General features: G+C 44.9%; 1 protein-coding gene across 1 annotated transcript in view; it reads right to left on the bottom strand.

The window, feature by feature from the left end:
* The window catches only part of fbxw4 (F-box and WD repeat domain containing 4), a 49,335-nt gene that overhangs the window by 13,066 nt on the left and 13,804 nt on the right, over window positions 1-22,465 (bottom strand). The window contains exon 6 of the mRNA XM_080741151.1: window positions 3,308-3,373. Within this exon, the coding sequence (XP_080597277.1) occupies window positions 3,308-3,373 (66 nt within the window). The remainder of the gene's footprint in view (window positions 1-3,307; window positions 3,374-22,465) is intronic.

The following is a 22,465-nucleotide window of genomic DNA, read 5'->3' as shown; positions in this document are numbered from 1 at the left end:
CCGTTATAAATATCTGTCTCAGAACCATGTTTCTCTGTTGCAAATACAACGCGGGGGGACGGAACGAGGAGATTGGAGGACACATTATCTATGTCTTAACGCGTCAACGTCTCGTAACCATGTCAATTTTCCTCGCCCCCCTCGCGTCCTGTTCTCTCAGCCTATAACTGTTCCCACTTCCGCTCTCTCTTTCTCTCTCTCCCCGTCTCTCCCACCTTGCCTCTGCCTTTATTTCGCTCTCGCTCTCTCTCTCCCTCCCCATCTTTCTCTCTGTCTCTATCCTACCTGGTTCAAATTTCCATGTCATTTGGGAGCAGGAAGCTGTTTTGTGTCCAGCCCTGCGTTGTGTCAGGGTGTTGTAATTGGCCCAGGTAAAGCTGGGAATTACAGCCGTCCTGTCAGGCATGTATCAGGTTTAAGCCCTGGCTTTCAGAGACAGGAATTCTCAGGGAGGCCCCCTAACTTTGTGAACGTCTACCAGCACTTAACACTGGCTGGTTTAAATGCATGTACACCTGTTCATGTGCGCATACGCATAGTATGTATTGTGTGTGCACATTCACACGAAAATCCCCCCTCATACATACGGTACATACACACACGTGCCGTGCATGCAAGCTTAAGTATCACATACTACATCCATGCATGCATATACACACAGACACAACCACATACAGTACATGCAAGGCGGAAGCTGATACCACATGCATGCACAAACACGCACGCACGCACGCACACACGCACGCACACACACACACTGTTAATTTCACCATTTGGTGCTTGGCCCCTTCCTTTTTCCCCCTCTACACCAAATCTGTTTGCCGAAAAACGTTTCAGAACGTTTGGCCTATAAGGAGAAAAGGGACACTAGATATCACATGGTTAAATTAACACTTGTATACATTGTATACATACAGAGGAAGGTTCAAAGAGCGGCTGGGCTGATGAACCGACCACTGTGTCATTAAGACTTGTTTCTACATTCCCCGATGCTGTGTGTCTGATTGGTCTGACAGACAGACAGCCACAGGCGGGGCATTCTGAAGACACCCTGTGAGGTTTGGTGCTTTGCGAGTTACTAGTATGTGTAACTCTATACAGTTTGTCTGTGTGCTGTGAACTTGGGTGGATTCTGTCTGTGTGTGTGTGTGTGTGTGTGTGTGTGTGTGTGTGTGTGTGTGTGTGTGTGTATGTGTGCGTTTGCCAGGGTGAGAGTTCCAGCGATTTAAAATGAGCCCAATACGGAACTAAAACTTCCTATGATTGGCCGCTAGTTGCGCTGTTTTCCCCCTGGCCGGTTGCAAAAAGAATTGTTCTCCATTGGATCCCATTCATTTTCCCCTTTTGTGTTCTAACCTTAATTAACATTTTCACGAATACTTTATGGTTCGCTAGTTAACAATTGCCTTTCAATCACGATGATATGCGTTTTGTGAAAATAAGGTCCCATTTATGTTAAAATTGATGATAAAGTTGCGGGGGGCGTGGCCAACTAAACTGATACCAGCCGGCTGTGTTCTTCTTCGTGTGCTGTATTTCGGGAGGCTCCGACCACATTCTCCCATGTATCCCTTCGGTTGCACGTGACCGTTGGCAGCCAATAGCCTCCTCTGTTTGCATTTCAATCTATGATGGCAACACCCATGCCAAGGACCCATATTGTGTCATTTGCGCTGCATAGAAACCAATGGCTTTGCTTTGTCCATATCTTTTATACAGTCTATGGTGTGCACGTAGATAGGGCTGTCACGATATGACATTTTACATGACGATTAATTGTCACTCAAATAATTGGCGATTAACAATTTAATTGTGTTTTTGTCGTTGATAATTACATTTCTGTTTGGCTTTTAGGCTTTGAAGTTGTACATTGCAGATATGACACATAATCTAAATACACAAATAAATTACTGACATATTTGACAACGTACTACTTAAAAAATAACATTGATAGTGGAAATAGCCGATCTAAAAGCTCACAACGCGTCGCGATGCGACGCGTTGTGAGCTTGTAGATCTGCTATTTCCACTATTTCTGTCATTTTTCAACATTCACGATTATGACGATTATGACAAAATAATTGCGATAATGTCAAATAATCACGATTAGACGATTATGTAATAATTGTGACAGCCCTAGTTAGAGATGTCTAAGTAACTTGGGAACGAGTGGGGAAAAGGCCCTTCAAACCAACAGCATCTGCCAGGTGTGTCTTCTGGAGCAAGGCTATGAACACAGGTGCTCCAGTCAAGACGTTCCACGATTTAACGACATGAACCCTAGCATCCCTATTCTGGGCAAGTCATAACAGGCGAACATTCAGTGAAAATAGAGTCCGCGGAATGAACTTGTAGATCGGCTATTTTCGGTGAAGAGATTTGATGTAGGGCACACAAAAAAGGACGGGCCGAGTATAGATCCCTGTGCGACCCCCCCAGTCAACAAAGTATTAAAGGTTTAATGTGTTTAAAGGAGTAGTTCACCCCCAAAATGACTTTATTTCTATTGATTACTCATGCCATGGAGAACGCGACTAAAACAATTTTTTTGTTTTAGTCGTGTTCCTAAGACAATAATTTCATCACAATAAATGTACCCCCATTGATTCCGGATGGGGACCCCATCCGGAATCAATGGGGGTAAATTTACTAAAATCCAATTTTTGCCTTAGGAATGCAAAAAATACAAAACAAATATTATTGAACTCAAGCCTCCATGGCGTGAGTAATCAATAGAAAAAAAGTAATTTTGGGGGAGAACTACTCCTTTAAGACTGTGTCTATTCGGCAGTTAACAAGTGATAATCAGCTAATGTTAATTCAACTGTGAAAGGGTAAAATTTGACCCGCGACTACAAATTAGGGTACAAGTCAAGACTATATCTCTCTTTCCTGTCTCTGTCTCTCGAACACAGTGGTTCCCAAACCTTTCAGGTCGAGACCCAAAAGAGAAATCAGATGTTTGGGCCCGGGGCCCAAACTAGTGAAAACAGCAGATCTACAAGCTCTCGCTTTTGTATTTATTTTTTGTATTTAAAAAAATATATATGATTTTTTGGGGGAGGGCAAAATCTTTTTATAATGTAGGAAAAATACCTTTGAACTTCTACTCGAGTCGTGACCCATTAAAAATCGTTTGGTGACCCACAAATGGGTCCCGGCCCCTTGTTTGGGAAGCAGATAGCTCTAACATCCTGTCCTGGGCTGACCAGGGTTCATGGCTCTTGCTCTGACCTTGCACTCTGGATATGAGTGTTGAGGGAACGTGAACATCAGCTGTCGTGTCAGTGTGCCGTTATTCACTTACCGTTCCACGTCCCAGATGCGAAGAGGGGAGAAGTTCTCGCAGCATGCGGTTCCTGTTACAAACGAGCTGCATGCCCGCACACACACACACACACACACACACACACACACACACACACACACACACACACACACACACACACACACACACACACACACACACACACACACACACACACACACACACACACACACACACACACACACACAGAAAGAGAAAGAGAGAGAAAAAAAATGTTAAACATGGGGCACGGTGACGCAGTCGGTAGTGCTGTCGCCTCACAGCTAGAAGATCCTGGGTTCAATTCCCGCCGGGGACGCTGTGGGCTTGTTCTCTCCTCCGCATCATCAGTGCCCATACCCTAGGTGGGGTTGGCAAAAGGGCCTTTCAGTTTGCATGTTCTCCCTGTGTCTCCTAGGGTAGGTACCCTCACAAAAAACATAGTAATCCTAGTCACCTCCTCCTGGCCACCCGGGGCACCTGATGGAGGGGAAAGGAACTGGTTGAATGTTCCTTCCACTCGCTACGTCCAACCGGGGAAACTCCCCCTTTCAGGTGAAAAGAAGCGACTTGGACTCCTCATGCATAGAAGGAAGCATGAGGTCAGTCTGTTGTCTCCCAGGTTGGCAGCGCCCAGGATTACATTAGATAATTGTCACCGGGTGATAAATGGGTTACGTGGGATTAAAAGAAAAGATAAACAATAAGTATGCTGCAACAGGGAGGATTTACCGCCAAAAGATTATAAACTACATATAATGACAAAAATAGGAAATGGAAAGAAGGCAGTCGTTCCCAAGCCCACCAGTACTGCAGTCTGCATTCTCGTCCCCATTGTGTTAGCATCACCCCACACACACACACACACACACACACACACACACACACACACACACACACACACACACACACACACACACACACACACACACACACACACACACACACACACACACACACACACACACACACACACACACACACACACACACAGGTCTGACACACAACCAATTGTTTCCCACAAGAAGAAAAGGAGAGAAAAACTTAAACACTTGTGATCCTTTGACTGGAGTGACAGGTTGGAATTAGCCGCCAAGGTATGCACTGGTGAATGTGATGCATGGGGAGGCGAGGGCTCGGAGGTGAAAGGAGAGGGGAGGAGCTGTGCGGGAGAGAGGGGTGAGGGTCCTGTGTAGAGGGTGGGGCGGTGGCCAGGGGAGTGGGCCGGCAGGGGGCCATCAGTCGGGCCGGGCCCATATCTCTGGAGCTTAGGCCTCCCTGCTGGGTTGACGGACGGGGGGGAGGGCCCACCTTTCACTCAAGGAGAGAGAAGGCAACTGACGCATGCCGTCAGCCCGATGGAGAGGCATGGACGTGGATTTTGAAACACCCAAAAAATGTACCGCCGGGCCTTCTCTTGCTCTTGGCTTGTTTCTAGCGTTACCCACATCTAATACTTATGTACTAGGGGTGTAACGATACATTTTAATAGCGATTCGATACATATCACGATACATGGTTGACGATACGATACAAGGACGATATTGGTTCATTCATGGCAATATGATATGATTCGATTCAATGATTTAAAATCGATATAGTAACTACTTAGCAAAGAAATTACATCTGTGTGAAAGGTGTGGATAGTGCAGGTTTTTAAGGGAAACATGTATTATTATGGATATAAATAAGTAAACACAGTGATTATCTGCCAAATACATGGACATTGTATATTGACAAACCTGCACCTTGACATGAACCCAGTTATTACACACATTTATCGATAGACCAGTGTAGCTACAGTATATGTAAAGGAAAAGTAATTAAACCCCTCCTTTTAAATTTCCTCCTTAAATATACTAAATACAATGCACAAGTAGGTAGTATCGATACAATCGATTCTTTGCACTGCCGATTCGATACCATACAAAATTAAACGATGCGATTTTAGCTGTTTTCATTTCGATATACTTAGATTTTTTAAGTTACGATGCAGTTACTATATCGTTACACCCCTATTATGTACTGTATATCCAAAACATACAATACAGGTAAATGGTGAGGTAAAACAAGGTAAAGATCCCTGTTGATGAGCAGTTCTAAAAAAACTGATAACGAAAGCACCTACACAGTAACAAAAGGAAAAATGAACACTGAGCATGTTTGAGACACAACCCTGCTTAAGGCCCCTTTTACATTAAAACGGGCTTCACTGTAAACATAATGATTTATAGCCGTTTGTGGGGGGTCATTTAGACGAAAATGGCATCTTCGGGGGGTGAAACCGTAACAAAGTGAAAACCCCTTTGAAAGTGGAAAAGGTAAAAACGCTTTGTATCTCCCGCTTTCATCTAAATACCGTAAACGCAGCAAACCACTGAAATGATAAGATGTGGGACGTCCTAATAGGGCTGTCAGATGATTAATTGTCATACAAATAATCGGCGATTGACGAATATATCGTCTTTTTTCCCCCCTTCATTTTATGCCACTATGATAAATAGCTTTGAGCTCATACTCATACTGTACCTTAATGAAGAGCAATTTAATTGCTTTTTAAACATCAGTTCAGTGGTGTAAACTGTAAAGTAACTATTAAGTACATTTATTTGCTAATGTTAGCCCTAATTTATACCGTAGCTATTGAAAATAGCCTATCTACAAGCTCACAACAACGCGTCGCGGTGCGTTGTGAAAATAGCCGATCTACAAGCTCACAGCGCATCGCGGTGCGTTGTGAAAATAGCCGATCTACAAGCTCACAGCGGTGCGTTGTGAAAATAGCCGATCTACAAGCTCACAGCGGTGCGTTGTGAAAATAGCCGATCTACAAGCTCACAACGCGTCGCGGTGCGTTGTGAAAATAGCCGATCTACAAGCTCACAACGCGTCGCGGTGCGTTGTGAAAATAGCCGATCTACAAGCTCACAACGCGTCGCGGTGCGTTGTGAAAATAGCAGACAACTGCAAAAATAGCCGACGCTGAAAATAGCAACAGTAGCCTATAATGTTTATCATGACACGATCCAACATCTATAGCTCGTCGCCGTCTGTGTGTAATCATCATCACCTCCATAAGCTGCAGTAAAAGCATTGACTCCAGTCCTCTGTGTTGAAACGAAACGTGAAGTGAACGCCTTTTTCTGTATCATATCATAAGGAACCAGTAAGACTCCCTAATCGGGAGAGAAGCAACCATAGGTCGCTTATCTCCACAAATAGGGCAAAAATTCGTTTTTCCAAAATCTTCCTGATCCATGTTGATGACATGAGTGTAGACATGCTGTGTAGTGATTTCCGTGATTTTAGGGCAAAATCTGTAGGAGCAGTGTCCAAAAATGTGTTTTTAAAAAGCGGCCTGAAGGTGGCGCTATATGGGACAGATTCATGTTGATGGGATGAGTGTAGACATACTGTGTAGCGATTTGCGTGATTTTAGGGCAAAAACTGTAGGAGCAGTGTCCAAAAATGTGTTTTAAAAATCGGCCTGAAGGTGGCGCTAGAAGAGGGCCATGTGAGAAATGAGGGGTGGGGTCTCCGCGTTGCCTTGGCGGACGAATAGGTACCGGCCCCGGCTCTCCCGGACGCTCCTAGCCCGAGTTACGGCATTTTATGTGAGCTGCAGTGGAGGGGGTCCTCCACTGGGGGCGCCACCACTTTTGCATCCGTTCTGGAGCACCAGGAGTGGGTGGTCCCCAGGAATTCCCCGTGAGCAGCCCCGTTGGGGTGGTCATTTGGTCATTTTTGCACATGTGGTCATTTTTTACACCTGAGGGTCCCCCAGGGACCTGGGGGTCCCTGGGGCTCCGGGGGTCCTTGGAGGTTGTAGTTTGCCAGGTAAGGAGTGGCCTTTCTGTGTGGAGTTTGCATGTTCTCCCCGTGTCTCCTAGGGTTGATACCCTCACAAAAACATTAACAAACTCCCCCCAGAATGACAACAACTAGAATCATCAGAGAAACGCTGTGGTTGGCCAGATAGTCAAGAATTGGCGCGACCTCGCCCTTTAGGGCGAGGTCGCATGTCACCCTGAGGTCGCATTCCACCCTCAGGTGTCTTACTAGTTATATATTATATATAACTATAACAGTGATGTATATCGGACCAGTTACCCAATATGGAGACCCCTGGTACCCAAATATGGAGATCCATGTACTGTATATGGAGATATGCTGTGAGACCCCAAACATACTCAGTTATTGGTTATGTGAAAATCCTATGACGTCTATCACATCTGACATCATACATACATTCCATTTTATGCCCATACATGGAGATCCCTGTCTGAACCAGCCACACAGATACTGTATGGGCCGTCTACCTCCATATATGGGCATTCCCATATGAAGTCCTGTTATATATGGGATTAATATATATATCTTATATTTACAATTGGCTTAAAGCCGCATCCCACTTCCAAGCGGTAGGTAGGGAGAATGTCCGATGTAGGTAGAGCGTAGGGAATAAAACCGCCCATAACTCTATCATTGGCCCCCCCGTTGCCATGGTGACCGCCATCCATTGGCTCGTATTCCCAGCTATGGGACCGGCGGATCCAATTTCAACCAAATGGGGCGTAGCCAGAACACACACACACACACACACACACACACACACACACACACACACACACACACACACACACACAAAAATAGCTAATAGTTAGCTCACAACTTTCCACTTTTCTCTTTCACCTCAATCGCAGTAACATCCGTATACACCACGTCATCGCATCACCAATACGTTTTATTTATTATTATTTATTTATTTTTTCCAATTTTATTTTCTCAAACATTTTTTTTTCTCAAATTTTTTTTTTGAGAAAAAACATTTTTTCTCAAATTTTTTTTTCTCAATTTTTTTTTCTCAATTTTTTTTTTCTCAAAAAAATGTATTTTCTCAAAAAAAAAATTTTTTCTCAAAAAACTTTTTCTCAAATTTTTTTTTCTCTAAAATTTTTTTTTCTCAAAATTTTTTTTCTCAAAATTTTTTTTCTCAAATTTTTTTTTCTCAAAAAATTTTTTTTTCTCAAATTTTTTTTCTCAAAAAAATTTTTTTCTCAATTTTTTTTTGACCTTCTAGTTGATGACATCAGGGATGTCAAAGCATGATGTCAGAGCAGCAAACCCATAGACCGTAAAAAGGTTATACAGTATATGCCAAAATATGTCATAAGGCTCCAAATATGGGCATATACAGTATACTGATGACATCAGCGTTCTACATATATGGGCATAAAAGGGACAACGACTGACAGATACAGAGATCCGGGTGTCTTGCTATGCCCATATTATGGTCAGGTGCATACAGTACATGGGACCGACCGACTTCAAACTTGGCGAGCACAGGGGCAAGGATTCGAGGGACTGTGGTGCCTGCTGTTGAGTAGTTCGGATATCCAGTTGATCCAACCGATATGTACAGTATGTGTATCTCCAAACAGTATATGGGCATAAAAGGGACACAGAATCAGACATCTCCATATAGTATATGGCACAAAGGAGACACAGACAGACGAGTACAACAGTACTCTGACAAAGCCCCCGACACTATGACTCAGACATAGATAGTGGTCTGATCAACGTTGCGACGTAGGTGTAGAGGCCTGAACTCTAGATGTGAGGGCCCTCTAGTATAAATAATGTTTGAATGATTTAATTGTCTCAGCCCGGCTGAGACTATGATTTCACCCCTGTTCGTCCGTCCGTCCGTCCGTCCGTCCGTCAGTCTGTGAGTGAGTATCAGTGTCCATGTGTGTGTCCGTCCGTCTGTGTACAGCTATTCTCCGGATGCCAGAGCAGAACCTTTGCCCCAAATATTTCACATCAACCAGCTATAACACAGTTTATATTAATCCTACAGATTTTGTCCAAACATCAAATCACTGGTGTACGTTTTTTTATGCTGGATGGCGCTGTTGGCTAGACAGTAGCTTATGGGTCATCACCAATTATTTCCCGGGGTACCCGCAATATGATTTTTCAAAGGTTAGTAAAAACTCAGAAAGTGTGTCAGGCCCAAAGTCGAAAAACAATGTTATCTGTCAATGAGTTAATTAGCCTGAGGCTTTTTTTAACCACCAAGATGTCTTGGAGGATTTGCCTCGATACGTGGGCTGCAGGGGCGTTGCCACTGTGATTTCTTTTAGAGATGGGTAACCTTCCAGTTAACCATACTTGTGCAGCTCAGATTCTGAGCTAGGCTGACCTCCGGCCCAGAGATATAATGGTTTCAGCCCAGAAGTTCTTCTTAAAAAAAAAGAAAAGTCTGAAAACCCAGACAGTACGTCCTGCACTGGTGGTGACAGCAAGAATTTCCCCTTTTGGGAATCAATCCCCAAGATTTGTCAAGTGTGGCAGAGAGCAAGCATGCAGAATCTTTGACTATAGGGTAGGGTACACATATCCTCAGTTAATTTAACACCGTGTCTAGTGTAACCAAATGGACCCCTAAAGCGCAATACATAGCCTACTCCTTCCGACATTAGGGTTCGGACAGGCGATTCCGGTTTCGGATCCCAACTCTAACGGGTTCCGAGGAAAAGTACTGAGACCGGCCATTTGATGTTCAGAATGACGACAAATTGTTCTTATATCAAACCCCTGGGCCCTTTCCGAAGAAATGTTTGGACACCGGAAGGAGTATGGACCACACTTAAGGGTCAATTAGGGATCAAATACAAGGTCGACAGGATAGCATGGTAAGAGAAAGGGTGACAGAAAGAGAGGGCAGTTGGAGTGGGGTGACAAGGGTTGGTGATGGGAGGGGTGTCAGGATGGGACATTGGGGTTGGATGATGACGAGGGTGAGTGCCACCTACTGTAGGGGCCTCGTGGGGGAGGAGGGAGGGGGGGGGGTGTGGGAAGGTGGGGCAATGTCATCCAAAAAGTCCGAGGCGCGGACAGAGGCAGCTGTCAGGCCCGTTGGCAGGCCCCCAGTAATTAGTGTTGGGTAAACTCATTTACGGGCCCCAATCGGGTCGGAGCGGGCCCCCAGCGGGCCAATATGCGTGGCGGGCGACCCCCTGACCCCGGTGCTGACACGGGATACAATAGAGGTTACGGTCACACTCGCTGGCCCGGACCCTATTACTCTCCATTACTCACATTACTCACCCCTCACTGGGCCCTGGCAGAGAGGGGGGAGGCGGAGGGGAGGTGAGGAGGCAAGGGGGGAGGCAATGGGTGAGACAGGCGGGAGGTGAGGAGGCAGGAGGGGGCACCGGGGGAAGACAGGACCGTACAATGCATTAAATTAATAAATTAAATTCCCTTCCCTCTCTCCCTCCTCTCCTCTCTCTCCCTCCCCCCTCTGTGAGTGTTGTGAAGAGCCCTGATCTGGGGTCAGAGCTCTCACTGATATTATAGCTGCCAAGGTCAGAGCCTCTCTCTCGCCTAATGTGGGGCAGTGCCCTCCGTAAACACATGCACACTCTCTGATCCCTTAGGGCTGTCACGATTATGACATTTTACATGACGATTAATTATCACTCAAATAATTGCGATTAACGATTTAATTGTGTTTTTGTCATTGACAATTACATTTCTGTTTGGCTTGTAGGCTTTGAAGTTGCACATGGTAGATATGACACGTAACCTAAATATACAAAGAAATGAAGGACATATTTCACAACTTTACACGTGAAAAAGAACATTGAAAGTGGAAATAGCTGATCTACAAGCTCACAACGTGTCGCATCGCAACACGTTGTGAGCTTGTAGCTTGTAGATTGTAGATTGAATATAGCCTATATAAACATCTTTCAACATGTAAACGATTATGACGATTATCACAAAATAATTGTGATTATGTCAAATAATTGCGATTAGATGATTATGTCATAATTGTGACAGCCCTACTCTCCCTCTCCCTTCTTCTCTCTTTCTCTCTCTCACACACACACACACGCACAAGCGTATGAACAGAGGAATACAGGAACACAGACACAGACACACACACACACACACACACACACACACACACACACACACACACACACACACACACACACACACACACACACACACACACACACACACACACACACACACACACACACACACACACACACACACACACACACACACACTATGCTACATGTTTAATGAAAACACAACAATACTACAAAACAAGCATAGACACACACACACACACACACACACACACACACACACACACACACAACCTATCGTCCCGCCCCCCCTCCTCTCCTCTCCTCTCCTCCCTCACTCCTCCTCATCATTAGCAGCATGCTGGGCCTCTGTTGGTGCGTTTGGGTAACCTCATCAGCTGCTTGGATTATCTAAGGACCTGTGTGGCAGGGTCACATAAACTCACTCAGCCCCCACTGGGAGCGCGCACACACACACGCACGCGCGCACGCACGCACACACGCACGCGCGCGCGCACACACACACACACACACAAGCGCGCGTGCGCACACACAAAACGCATGCAACAGAAACAAATTATTAAACATAATTTAACATGAAATAAGTGCAAATTATTTTATCGCACGCAGAAGCAAGCGAGCACGCACGTACACACACACAGCAAATTCTCTCACAATCATCATGCACAAACACATTCTCTTGTTAATACAGGCAAAGGCACAGGCCAAGTGTTCTCGGAATAACACGTGCACGCGCTCGCACTCACACACACAGAGAGTGCGAGAGCCCCTGCTGGGAGTTTAGACCAACAGTACCAACATTGTTAGCTCCAAATCAACACGCTGACCGCACAGGACGCACCACGCTTTCCCAAGACCACCGCCAACCAACATGCCTGCCTGTGTCCCTCCAGCCCGTCCCGCATTCAGCCCTGAACTCACACACCACAAAGACAGGAGGCTTCACTGCAAGCGTCCTCAACAAAGCACATTAATTCCTCAACATCCATTCATAATAACTGAGGGGAAAAACTATATATGGTACTTGCAATACTAGATGTTATTGCGTTGCATTGTGCCTAAACTTCAGTGCTAGATTAGGGTATCAAATTCAGCTGTTTACATGTCATGCTTTAGGCATTTAGCTGATAAAAGTATGGCCCAGAGTAATAATATAATACACACAGAATATTAAGATAAAATATCATTACAAATCTATGTAAGCGCTAGGACAGGTGTCTTCAACAGGGGGTCTGGGACCCCTTGGGGGTCCTCAAATCTTCCAATCCTTTTTATATTAACCACTTGAACCCTACTGTCCATATCCTGAGAACTGTAGCCAAAAAATAGCAGATCTACAAGCTCACAACACCTCGCACTACGAGGCGTTGTGAGCTTGTAGATCGGCTATTTTCGGCAAAGAGGTTCGGTGTAGAGGGGAAAAAGGGTCAAGTTTATTTGGTAATGACGGCTCAAGTGGTTAAATATCTGAAAACACAAACTGACATGAATCCAAAACACACTGATGATTGTGCTGTAAAACAATGAAACTATATGGAATCTATGAAAAAAGGTTGTCGGGGTCCCTGTTTCATCTCTCTCTCAACTGCACTAGGACATTTGACCACTTAAATCCTATATACTTTCTTCACCGAGGTCCTCCAGGGATCTCTTCTCGGCCCCCTATTGTTTTCCCTCTACAGTACACCAAATCTCTTCTGCAATAATAGGGATGTTAGGGTTCTAACCCTGACCACTGCTCCGGCCAATGACACATTTACAAGGCCGCAAGGGATTTGACATCAAAACAAGAGTCAGCTCAGAGTTTCTCATTATAGGTCTTTATTGGACTTCTTAAACCCAGAAACACCAGCGAAAGAGGTTTTAGCTCACTGTGCCATTACTGTCACGTCCAACTATCTCCGGTTGTGGTTCAATGTTAGTTGTTGTGTTGTGGACAGTGGAAAGTCCACTCACATTAAATTTTATTGAGTCATTCATTACCCATTTAGGCCTAACATTATTTAGCGCTTTAACCATTGAAAAATAGCAGATATACAAGCTCACAGCGCGGCATCGAGTGCCGCGCTGCGAGCTTGTAGATCTGCTATTTTTGAAAAAAAAAAAAATCTTTGAATATAATGTGTTTTTTAAGCGAACGTTTGTAACTCAAATTTTGCTTCTGGGTGGTCCCTGGAACTAAATATTTCGAGATGGGGGTCCGTGGCCAAATTCATATAATTTTGGGGGTCCTTCACATGAAAACGTTTGAGATCCACTGACATGGTAGTCTCTGCGCTGGTTAAACATGTTGCCTCATACTAGATGCAGAATAGATATGCCTCATGCTAGATGCAGAATAGATATAGATACACCATAAAAATGCTAATATACAGCATATGATTTGTGAAAGTGACAAACGGGCTTCACAGTTGTCAAGTGTGTTCATATGCTAATGGTGATGCGATTTCAGATCAATTGCTCCAGCCACTGAGGAGAAACGATGTGACAGACAGACAGACAGACAGACAGACAGACAGACAGACAGACAGACAGACAGACAGACAGACACTCACTCAGACAGTCAGACAGACAGACATTCGGAAAATTATATGTTTGATAATAACGATAACGATAATAATAATAATATGGCTGCACACAGGTAATTCTATTCGTAAACAAATTCCTATTTTAAAGGGGAAGACCACCCATTTTCAATATTGAACTATGTCATTAGAGGAGTTTGGAAATAGAAACAAAGTTCCCCCCCTTCTGTGTTGCCTAGAACTGGAAGATTGATTTTGGGGTTTGTATTGTAAAGTACAATGTGATGACATCACACCATTGTTCACATATTGAAAATGGGTGGTCTTCCCCTTTAATGTTTTGTATGAATTTAATCGGCATGTCATTGATCAAACCCGTCTTATTATTGTCAAACATCTGGTATACAATATGACAAAAGAGAAAATAAAATATGTGAATAAACCAAGCAACCAACTGAAAAACGTAGTGGAACCAATGCCATCGGTAGCAAATTAATCGAGTTTCTTTGTGCGGAGCAGAATTTTCAGCAGATAAATAGCTTTCCATTTGGCAACATTTACCAACCTGACATACCACGTGGTACAAACATACCAGCCTAAGGGAGGTGTGACTTACATAATAAACACATGAAATATTACATTAATTAATTCTCAATAATTTGAAAACTCCCCAATTATTATTATTATTTGTATCTTCAAATTCTCCATTGATGGAGAACTTTGGGCTTGTGTGTGTGTGCAACAAATGACTTTCACAATGGTCTGTGAACAGACATCAATGGCAGGCCTCAACTTCAGGCAAAATTAAGGAATTCTATACAACTCTCCCAGTCTCCCTATTAAGAGGGAATAATAGAAAACACGCACCACAAAAACACAAAAAACCTAAGTCACTATTTATCTGTGACTGCCCTGGGGCCAATTACAGATGAATGGCCGGGAGCAGCCCCATATCCAAGCTCTGGGAATGTTAGAGGGCATTGGCTCTGGACTGCAGGGGCAGTTTAGCAATGCACCCTCCTAGTTAGCCCCCCATACCCCCCCGAACCCTGAGTTCCCCCCCCTAAGTCCCACCTCTCCCCCTTCAAACCCTCTTTTCTCTCCCTCCCTCCAGTCCGAAAGAGAGGTTGTTAATTTGTTGCGCTTGACCCCGGGCTTTGTGTCTGTCGTGTATCTAGTTTGTAAAAAAGAGGCTTTTATCTCCTTTCTAAATATGTCTGAGCTCGGACCGACTACGGTGCTTTTATATCGGTCGGGGGGGTCGGGGTTGGGGGGCTGACCCCCACTGACACACACACACACACACATACACACACACACACACACACACACGCACACACACACACACACACACACACACACACAATATGTACACACATTCTGGGTGTTTTCCCTTCCTTACTGATCTGCATGGACACCCACACACACACACACACACCCACACCCACACGCACACACACATGCACACAAGCATGCACGCACACACACACACACACAGTCCGGGCCCCCACAAATCCAGTCCTCCCATCCTCATCCACACCCCTCCCCACCCCCTCCTGGCCCTTTTGGCTTCTGTTTGTGTGCCCCCTCTGTCTGAGGTCACCAGGACAGCACTGGGGACATTCCACACACACACACACACACACACACACGCACGTACGCACGCAGGCACGTACGCTCGCTCGCCCGGCTCAGATGCCTGGAATGCATTGGGTCAGAACACAACGGTCCAACTCGGAGGAAAGATCTGTGCCATGGATAGATCTGGATAGCCAAACCCAGCCACAACATACACTGCTAAAACTGTCCAAATGAGGACACCATTAGAAGCCAGTTGGAGTCAATGTTGAGTCCCAGTAACTATAGCCTATATGAGGGATTCTGGGCCGAAATTACAATTCAAGGTGATAGTAAACCTATAGCCCCAACCCTTTTCCCTGTCATCTAAACCTACCGCATCTACATTTTAAGATTTAGAAAATTTGGCACGTTGTGTTGGCATGATAATCTTTTGAATTCAAAACAAAATGCATCTACTTGCAATCAAGCAGATTCATTGGACATTTCGTCACTGTCATCATACAAGGCTGTCGCACAAAAGTAGTGAAAACAGCAGCTCTACAAGCTTGTAGATCGGCTGTTTTCACTAGTTTAAATCATTTTTTAAAATGATAAATACAAAACGAACGGTTTTGGACATACGGTTTTCACCCGACAACGACGATTTATTACTCAAGTTTTTACCATTTCCATTTTTACATATACTTTTATCTATCAGTCTGATATGTTTCTATAGCTGAGTTGGGAGGTGTGTGTGTGGGGGGGGGGGATGGAGGGGAGAGGTTGGCCCTGGAGAGCAACAGACAAGTTTTAAATTGGGATTCACTAGGTGCAGTGGTTCACTGATCAGAGACTTGTCTGTGTATGTATGTCTCTCTCTCTTTCTCTCTCTCTCTCCCCGTCTCTCTCTCTGGCATTGTGATGGGAATGACGCTCATTAGGGCAATGTGCTCTATGAATAACCGCGACCGATATGTATCGCACACTCCCACGCTGCTAGCTTTTGCTAACATTGTTTGCATCTGCTGGTGGTCTGGATTTAAAACATGCTTGAGTTATTTATTTTAAAGAAGAATGCACAACATGTGAAAAGTTGAAATTATTTTCCTGTTTATTGGGTGCTGTTAATGACCTTTTTTTCTAGTCTCGTCTTAATTTATTGGTTTATGAACATCAAAGGAAATAGTTACTATAAATGCCCTCTTAGTGCCCTTGTGTTACAAAACATTGAATTCTTCACACAAAAAAAAAAGAAAACTGAATTAGTCATTAAGTGAAAATGTGTCGTTTCAACCGGCAATATGTACTGTAGATACTCAGTCCATCACAACAGAAACAGAATAGGTCTTCAACAGGGGCGTTACACCAAATTCTGAGCCCTGGGTACAAGGATTCACTGCGGGCCCCCCATGAATGTTAACTATTGAAAAATAGCAGACAAGCTCGCAGCGCGGCACCGCGTGCCGCGCTGCGAGCTTGTATATCTGCTATTTTTGAAAAATCGTGAAAATGTGTGCAAGAAACCTATGTCAAGGACCCCCAAGATGATATGTATTTGGCCACGGACCCCGATCTCAAAATATTTCGTTCCAGGGACCCCCCAGAAGCAAAATTTGAGTTAGAAATGTTCGCTTAAAAAACACATATATTCAAAGATTTTCACAACTTTTCAAAAATAGCAGATCTACAAACTCGCAGCGCGGCACTCGGTGCCGCGCTGTGAGCTTGTATATCTGCTATTTTTCAATAGATGAAGTTATTAGGGCCCCTCCACCTTGGGCCCCAGTAACTCAGTCCCACTTTCCTACCCCTTGTGACGCCCCTGGTCTTCAACACTGAGGCGACTCTTCTTGAGGCTGCTTGTATCGGGCCTGGTATTACAGAGCTCTCTAGTGCTGTGTTTTTTAGTAAAACAAAATACATGATACATCTTTCCTGGTACACCTGAGACCAAGGCAACACCTGCTTGAGGCTGGATCGTAATGAGAGGTCTTCATGCTGTGTGTGTGTGTGTGTGCATGAATGTGTATGACTGAATGTGTGTGTGTGTGTGTGTGTGTGTGTGTGTGTGTGTGTGTGTGTGTGTGTGTGTGTGTGTGTGTGTGTGTGTGGGCGTTAATGAATGTCCATATATTTTCATCCTCTCTACATCCATGTTGTGTGCGCTGAGCTGTGTCTAAGCTGAGGTCTCTTCTACACGCACTTGTGCACTTGTGCACGCGCACATGTGCGAGCCGAGGTTGTGCAAGGCATGTCTGCAAGGTGGCGCGGTGCATTCATCGTACAGAGAACGTCTGTCTGCAATATACGGCATGTGTGTATGAACGAGCCTGCGCGGTGCATGCAAAAATGTGCACGCCGTGCGTACACGAAATCCTCTGCACACTAAAATGACCATTTAACCCAGAGACCCATGAGGGTCAATTTGGTTCTGTCTGTACAGTCGACAGGCCTATAACTGGGTCCATTTGGTAATTTAGTTCCATTTAGTTCACACCTCTGGGTTAAATTAACGCTATACAGATTTGACTGGGTACCGTGTGTACATAGAATGAAGAATGCAAGGGGTGTGCGTATGCATGTGTGCGTAATGAGCAGGTTTAGAGGGAGTTGTGATTATTCTCACCTCCTGCGGTGTGGGTCCCCCAGCTCTGTGGGCTTCAGGGAAAGCGGCCTGTATTTAGCGTGTGGGAACGCACATTCTGCCCCCTTATCGCCCGCATTGTTGCAGCCTCTCCTCCCCCCCCCCCCCCCCCCTTTTTTTTTAACTAATTGAATTCTTGACTCCTGAGCCATTGGACCGGCCCAAGAGAGAGAGAGAGAGAGAGACAGACAGAAAGAGAGAAAGAAAGAAAGAGAGACGGAGAAAGAGAGGGAGAGGCCAAAGAGAAAAGACGTGAGTTTAAGGTTTTTTTCTCTCTTCTTTTTTTTTTGCTGAGTGGAGGGCAAGGGGTTTGGAGTGTATAAGGGTGGTGGTGGAGTTGCAGAGGTGTGTGTTTGTGTGTGTGTGTGTGTGTGTGTGTGTGTGTGTGTGTGTGTGTGTGTGTATCAGGGACGTGCAGAGAATGTTAGAGAGGCAGGGGCTGAAAGTTCTGTGAGGGCCTTTTGGTGAAAATATAGAAAATAGCAGACCTCCAAGCTCACAACGCGTCGCACTGCGAAATGTTGTGAGCTTGGAGGTCAGCTATTTTTGATACTTGATACCACATTGAACTAAGCATTATCAATCAATACTGGAGATGTGGTGTATGGCATGGATTTCTACACAGAGAGGGCAATTCTTTCAACATAAGATGCTGCATTCAAGTTCAGGAGAGTTTGGACAAGGCAATTCTCTTGAATGCTGCCTCCAGGTATGGCATGGAAAGAGGGCATTTGCATTTCTATCACCCAGGTAAAAACTGCATTTGGGGTCTGGAGAGGGCACTTTTTACAGACGGGTAAAAGGGCAGGGCTCAAGCCCCCTTTGGTGTCTAAGTGTGCACGTGCCTGGTGTGTGCATGTGTGTGTGTGTGTGTGTGTGTGTGTGTGTGTGTGTGTGTGTGTGTGTGTGTGTGTGTGTGTGCGTGCGTGTGTGCGTGTGTGTGTGTGTGTGTGTGTGTGTGTGTGTGTGTGTGTGTGTGTGTGTGGCATGCTAGCCTATGGGGGTGTCACCCTGTACTTTGATATTGGGGGTCATAGGTGACGCTCCCCATCGACAGTGAGAAAGTGGCGATTTGGGGGCTTGGTTTATCCAACAGTCATTTTCTCGCCTTTGGAGACTTCACAAAAGCGCTTTTGGAAGCCCTGCAACATCTTTGTAGTTGTGCTTGAGGAATTCTAGACAAAACAAAACCAGCAGAGGAAAAAAAAAGAAGAAGAAGAGGAAAAAAAAGAGGGGGGGGGGGGGGGTGGGGGGTGGGGGGACAGACACCCCTTTCTCACCTCTCCTCAGGGTAGCTTCTCCCTTCACTGGCTTCTGCAACTCCCTCCACCCCAGACACACCAGCCAACCCCCCCCCCCCCTTTTCTATACTAGTGGTCAGTGTACCTACCCCCCCCCCCCCCCCCCACCCCCCCACCACCACCACCACCACACTTGGTCCCAGGCAGCACCAACCTCCGTATGCCAAGCTCCACTGAGGATATCAAGCTTTGTTGCTTATAGGCCACGTAGTTCCCAACCTTTTCTGGATCAGGGAACGCTTGAAAAGAAGTATTTTGCTGCGTGCATTTTACAGAGCCTGTTTGTTTTAATAATCAATCAATCGATTTGTCTTCCGGCTTGGATGAATCGAACAAAAATAGCAGACTTTAAGTCCCTATTTATCGGTATCACAATGAATACTCATTTTTCAAAGTTTAGTTTGTTTTTTATTGTATTCTTTTTAAGTAGGGTAAGTGATATTTTTTTGTTAAAATAAGCATTAAATAACTCTATATTGCTTATTCCATAACCGGAGTCTCCCCGTCTCTCCAGCTCTTACAGAAAATAAATGCTCAGATCGGGATACCAATTTTATCCAATTACTGTAGGAGAGAGAACTCACACAGGATACAGTTTAAACAAGTGAAATTGGAATTGATGACAGAAAGAAATGAGCAGGGGCACGGCACAGTCAGTGGTGCTGTCGCCTCACAGCTAGAAGGTCCTGGGTTTGATTCCCGCCGGGGACGCTGACGGCGTGTTCTCTCCCCGGCGTCATCAGCAGCCATACCCTAGGTGGGGTTGGCGAAAGGGCCTTCCTGTGTGGAGTTTGCATGTTCTCCCTGTGTCTCCTAGTAGGTAGTAGGTACCCTCACAAAAACATACACTAATCCTGGTCTCTATAATGCCGCCAGCTGGGAGCCTGATGGGAGGGGAAAGGAACTGGTTGGAATAACATGTTCCTTCCACGGGCTACGTCCAACCAGGGAAACTCCCTCGTCAGGTGAAAAGAGGCAACTTGGACTCCTTATGCATAGAAGGAAGCATGAGGTCGGTCTGTTGTCTCCCCAGGTTGGCAGAGGGAGTGTAGCGCCCAGGATTACATTAGATAATTGACACCGGGTGAAAAATGGGTTACAAAATTGCGGGATAAAAAAAAAAAAAAGAGAATGAGCAGACAAACTCCAAACTTGAACACTATAAAATGTAAGCTGAAAAAAGGCTGCTCTCTCCTGATTGGCTGAAATTGGCTACCAAACTGAACATTTATTTTCTGTTAATTAAAGAGCTAGAGATCCGGGGAGTTTGTTACTGAACAAACACTCTCTAATAATGATTACTATCAGTATACAGCTTGAACTTTTTAGATTTACCTAAAACAAAATCACTCAACCTAACTTCAATATTGGATCACCACCATTCAAATCTTAGTGTTGTGCCAATTATCGCTGGCTTAAGGTGATGTGTGGGGCAGCAAAGCTAAAGTGGCCCAAAAGAGTCAGAAGTCACACCAACAGTTTGCCTTAGTTTTAAACAGTCTAGACTAGCACTGTTTCCCAAACAGTGCTCAAAATCCAGGGATGATGCAGGGATCCATGATGAGGTTCCCCAACTAAATCATTGACACACAACTAAGCATTTTACAGTGTAGATTGGGTTCCAAGAGACACAAATCAGTCAAAAGAGGGCTCCGTGGCCTTATGCATATCAAACTGCATATCAATTACTAAGGTTGAGAATGACTGCTCTAGATAGAGACCTGACAGGACAAGTTAATGCATTTTAAGTCCCTGAAAACCAGCAAAAAGCACCCGATTAATAAACACCCTTTCAGATCATATTCTATGGTTGCACTCACTCTGTGCAGAGGAGCTGTCACCTACAGTAAATGCCTAACATGTAGATCAGTAGTTCTCAAAGTGGGGTCTGGGGACCTCCAGGTGTCCTTGAGGGGATTCCAGGGGGTCCCCAGCAAAATGAGGTAAAATAGCATCAAAATCTATAAAAATAAATATAAAGACAAACATAACTTGTGACGAATTTGAGGAATGATGGTGTTTTGACGCTGGATGGCGCTGTTTGCCAGCATATGTGGGTCACCAAATATATTCTAATTCCGTACGTCGCCGGATGACATCATGACGTAACCGGAACCAAACAGCTTTCCCTTTTTTTCAGGAAACAATAAATAAAAATGGCCCATGCTGGAATCGGAAGCCTGTATCTTTCAAATGAGCGGTCGCCCAATGAATATTTTCTAAATCGAAAAGACCCGTGGGCGTCTTTTGAATGCTTCCGTGCACGGATCCGAGCGATGCAGAATATTCAGCGTTTTTTCAAAGGTGCGTGAATAACACCAATCTTTTTTTTCATCTAGAAAAAAACTGAAACATTTGGAATATATACATTTTAACAACACAAATCTTGTATGGGGGTCCCTGGCTGGCACACAATATTTTCAGGAGGGGGTCCACGGCCAAATAGATATTAATTTGGAGGTCCTTGACAAAAGGTTTGAGAACCACTGATGTAGAGAACGTAGCTCGCAGAGAGAAGACAGCCATTAGCCGGACTGAGCATCCAGACAAGCAACCAGTCAACCATTAGACTCTCGTCCATCCAAGGCCTCGTGGAGCAGAAGAAACCCTATCAGCCGTGACTCTGTGTGAGGCGCAGTTGACCTGGCTGCCGCTGCATACTCCAGCCAACCAGCTACCAGACAGACTTCACAACCTGCCTGGTCTTGTTTGGCTGAGAGCTGGGCCGGCAGGAAACACCTCCAGTCAACTATTAGCCCAACCACCTGCCCCACTTCCTACTAATTCTACCACCGACTGGAACCTCAAACTGCAAGGAGGGAGGGGAGAGATAGATGTAAAGAATGAGAGTGAGAGGAAGAGACAGAATGAGAGGAGAGAGAGAGAGAGAGGGAGAGAGAGAAAGAGAGAGGGAGGGAGGGAGAGAGGGAGGGAGGGAGAGAGGGAAGGAGAGGTTGAGATGGACGGAGAGAGAGAGACAGAAAATAAATGCAGGTAGAAATAGAACTAACATATATCAAGACATAATAAGACATCATGACGTGATAGACAGAGTACAGAGGAACTGAGAGGAGTGTAGAGTAGCAGGAGGAAACGGTAACCTAGAGTAAACCAATAACCACATAATCCAAATGTACATATTGATCAGTCTGTGACTTTCTCATCATCTGGCCAAACCAATAAAATAATTACACAAGGCCTAACTAGTGGACAAACTC

The sequence above is a fragment of the Nannobrachium achirus genome (genome assembly GCF_963921795.1).
Source record: "Nannobrachium achirus genome assembly, chromosome: 13".
Lineage (NCBI taxonomy): Eukaryota > Metazoa > Chordata > Actinopteri > Myctophiformes > Myctophidae > Nannobrachium > Nannobrachium achirus.
Note: the sequence above shows the minus strand (reverse complement) of the source record. Positions and strands in the feature narration are given on the sequence as shown.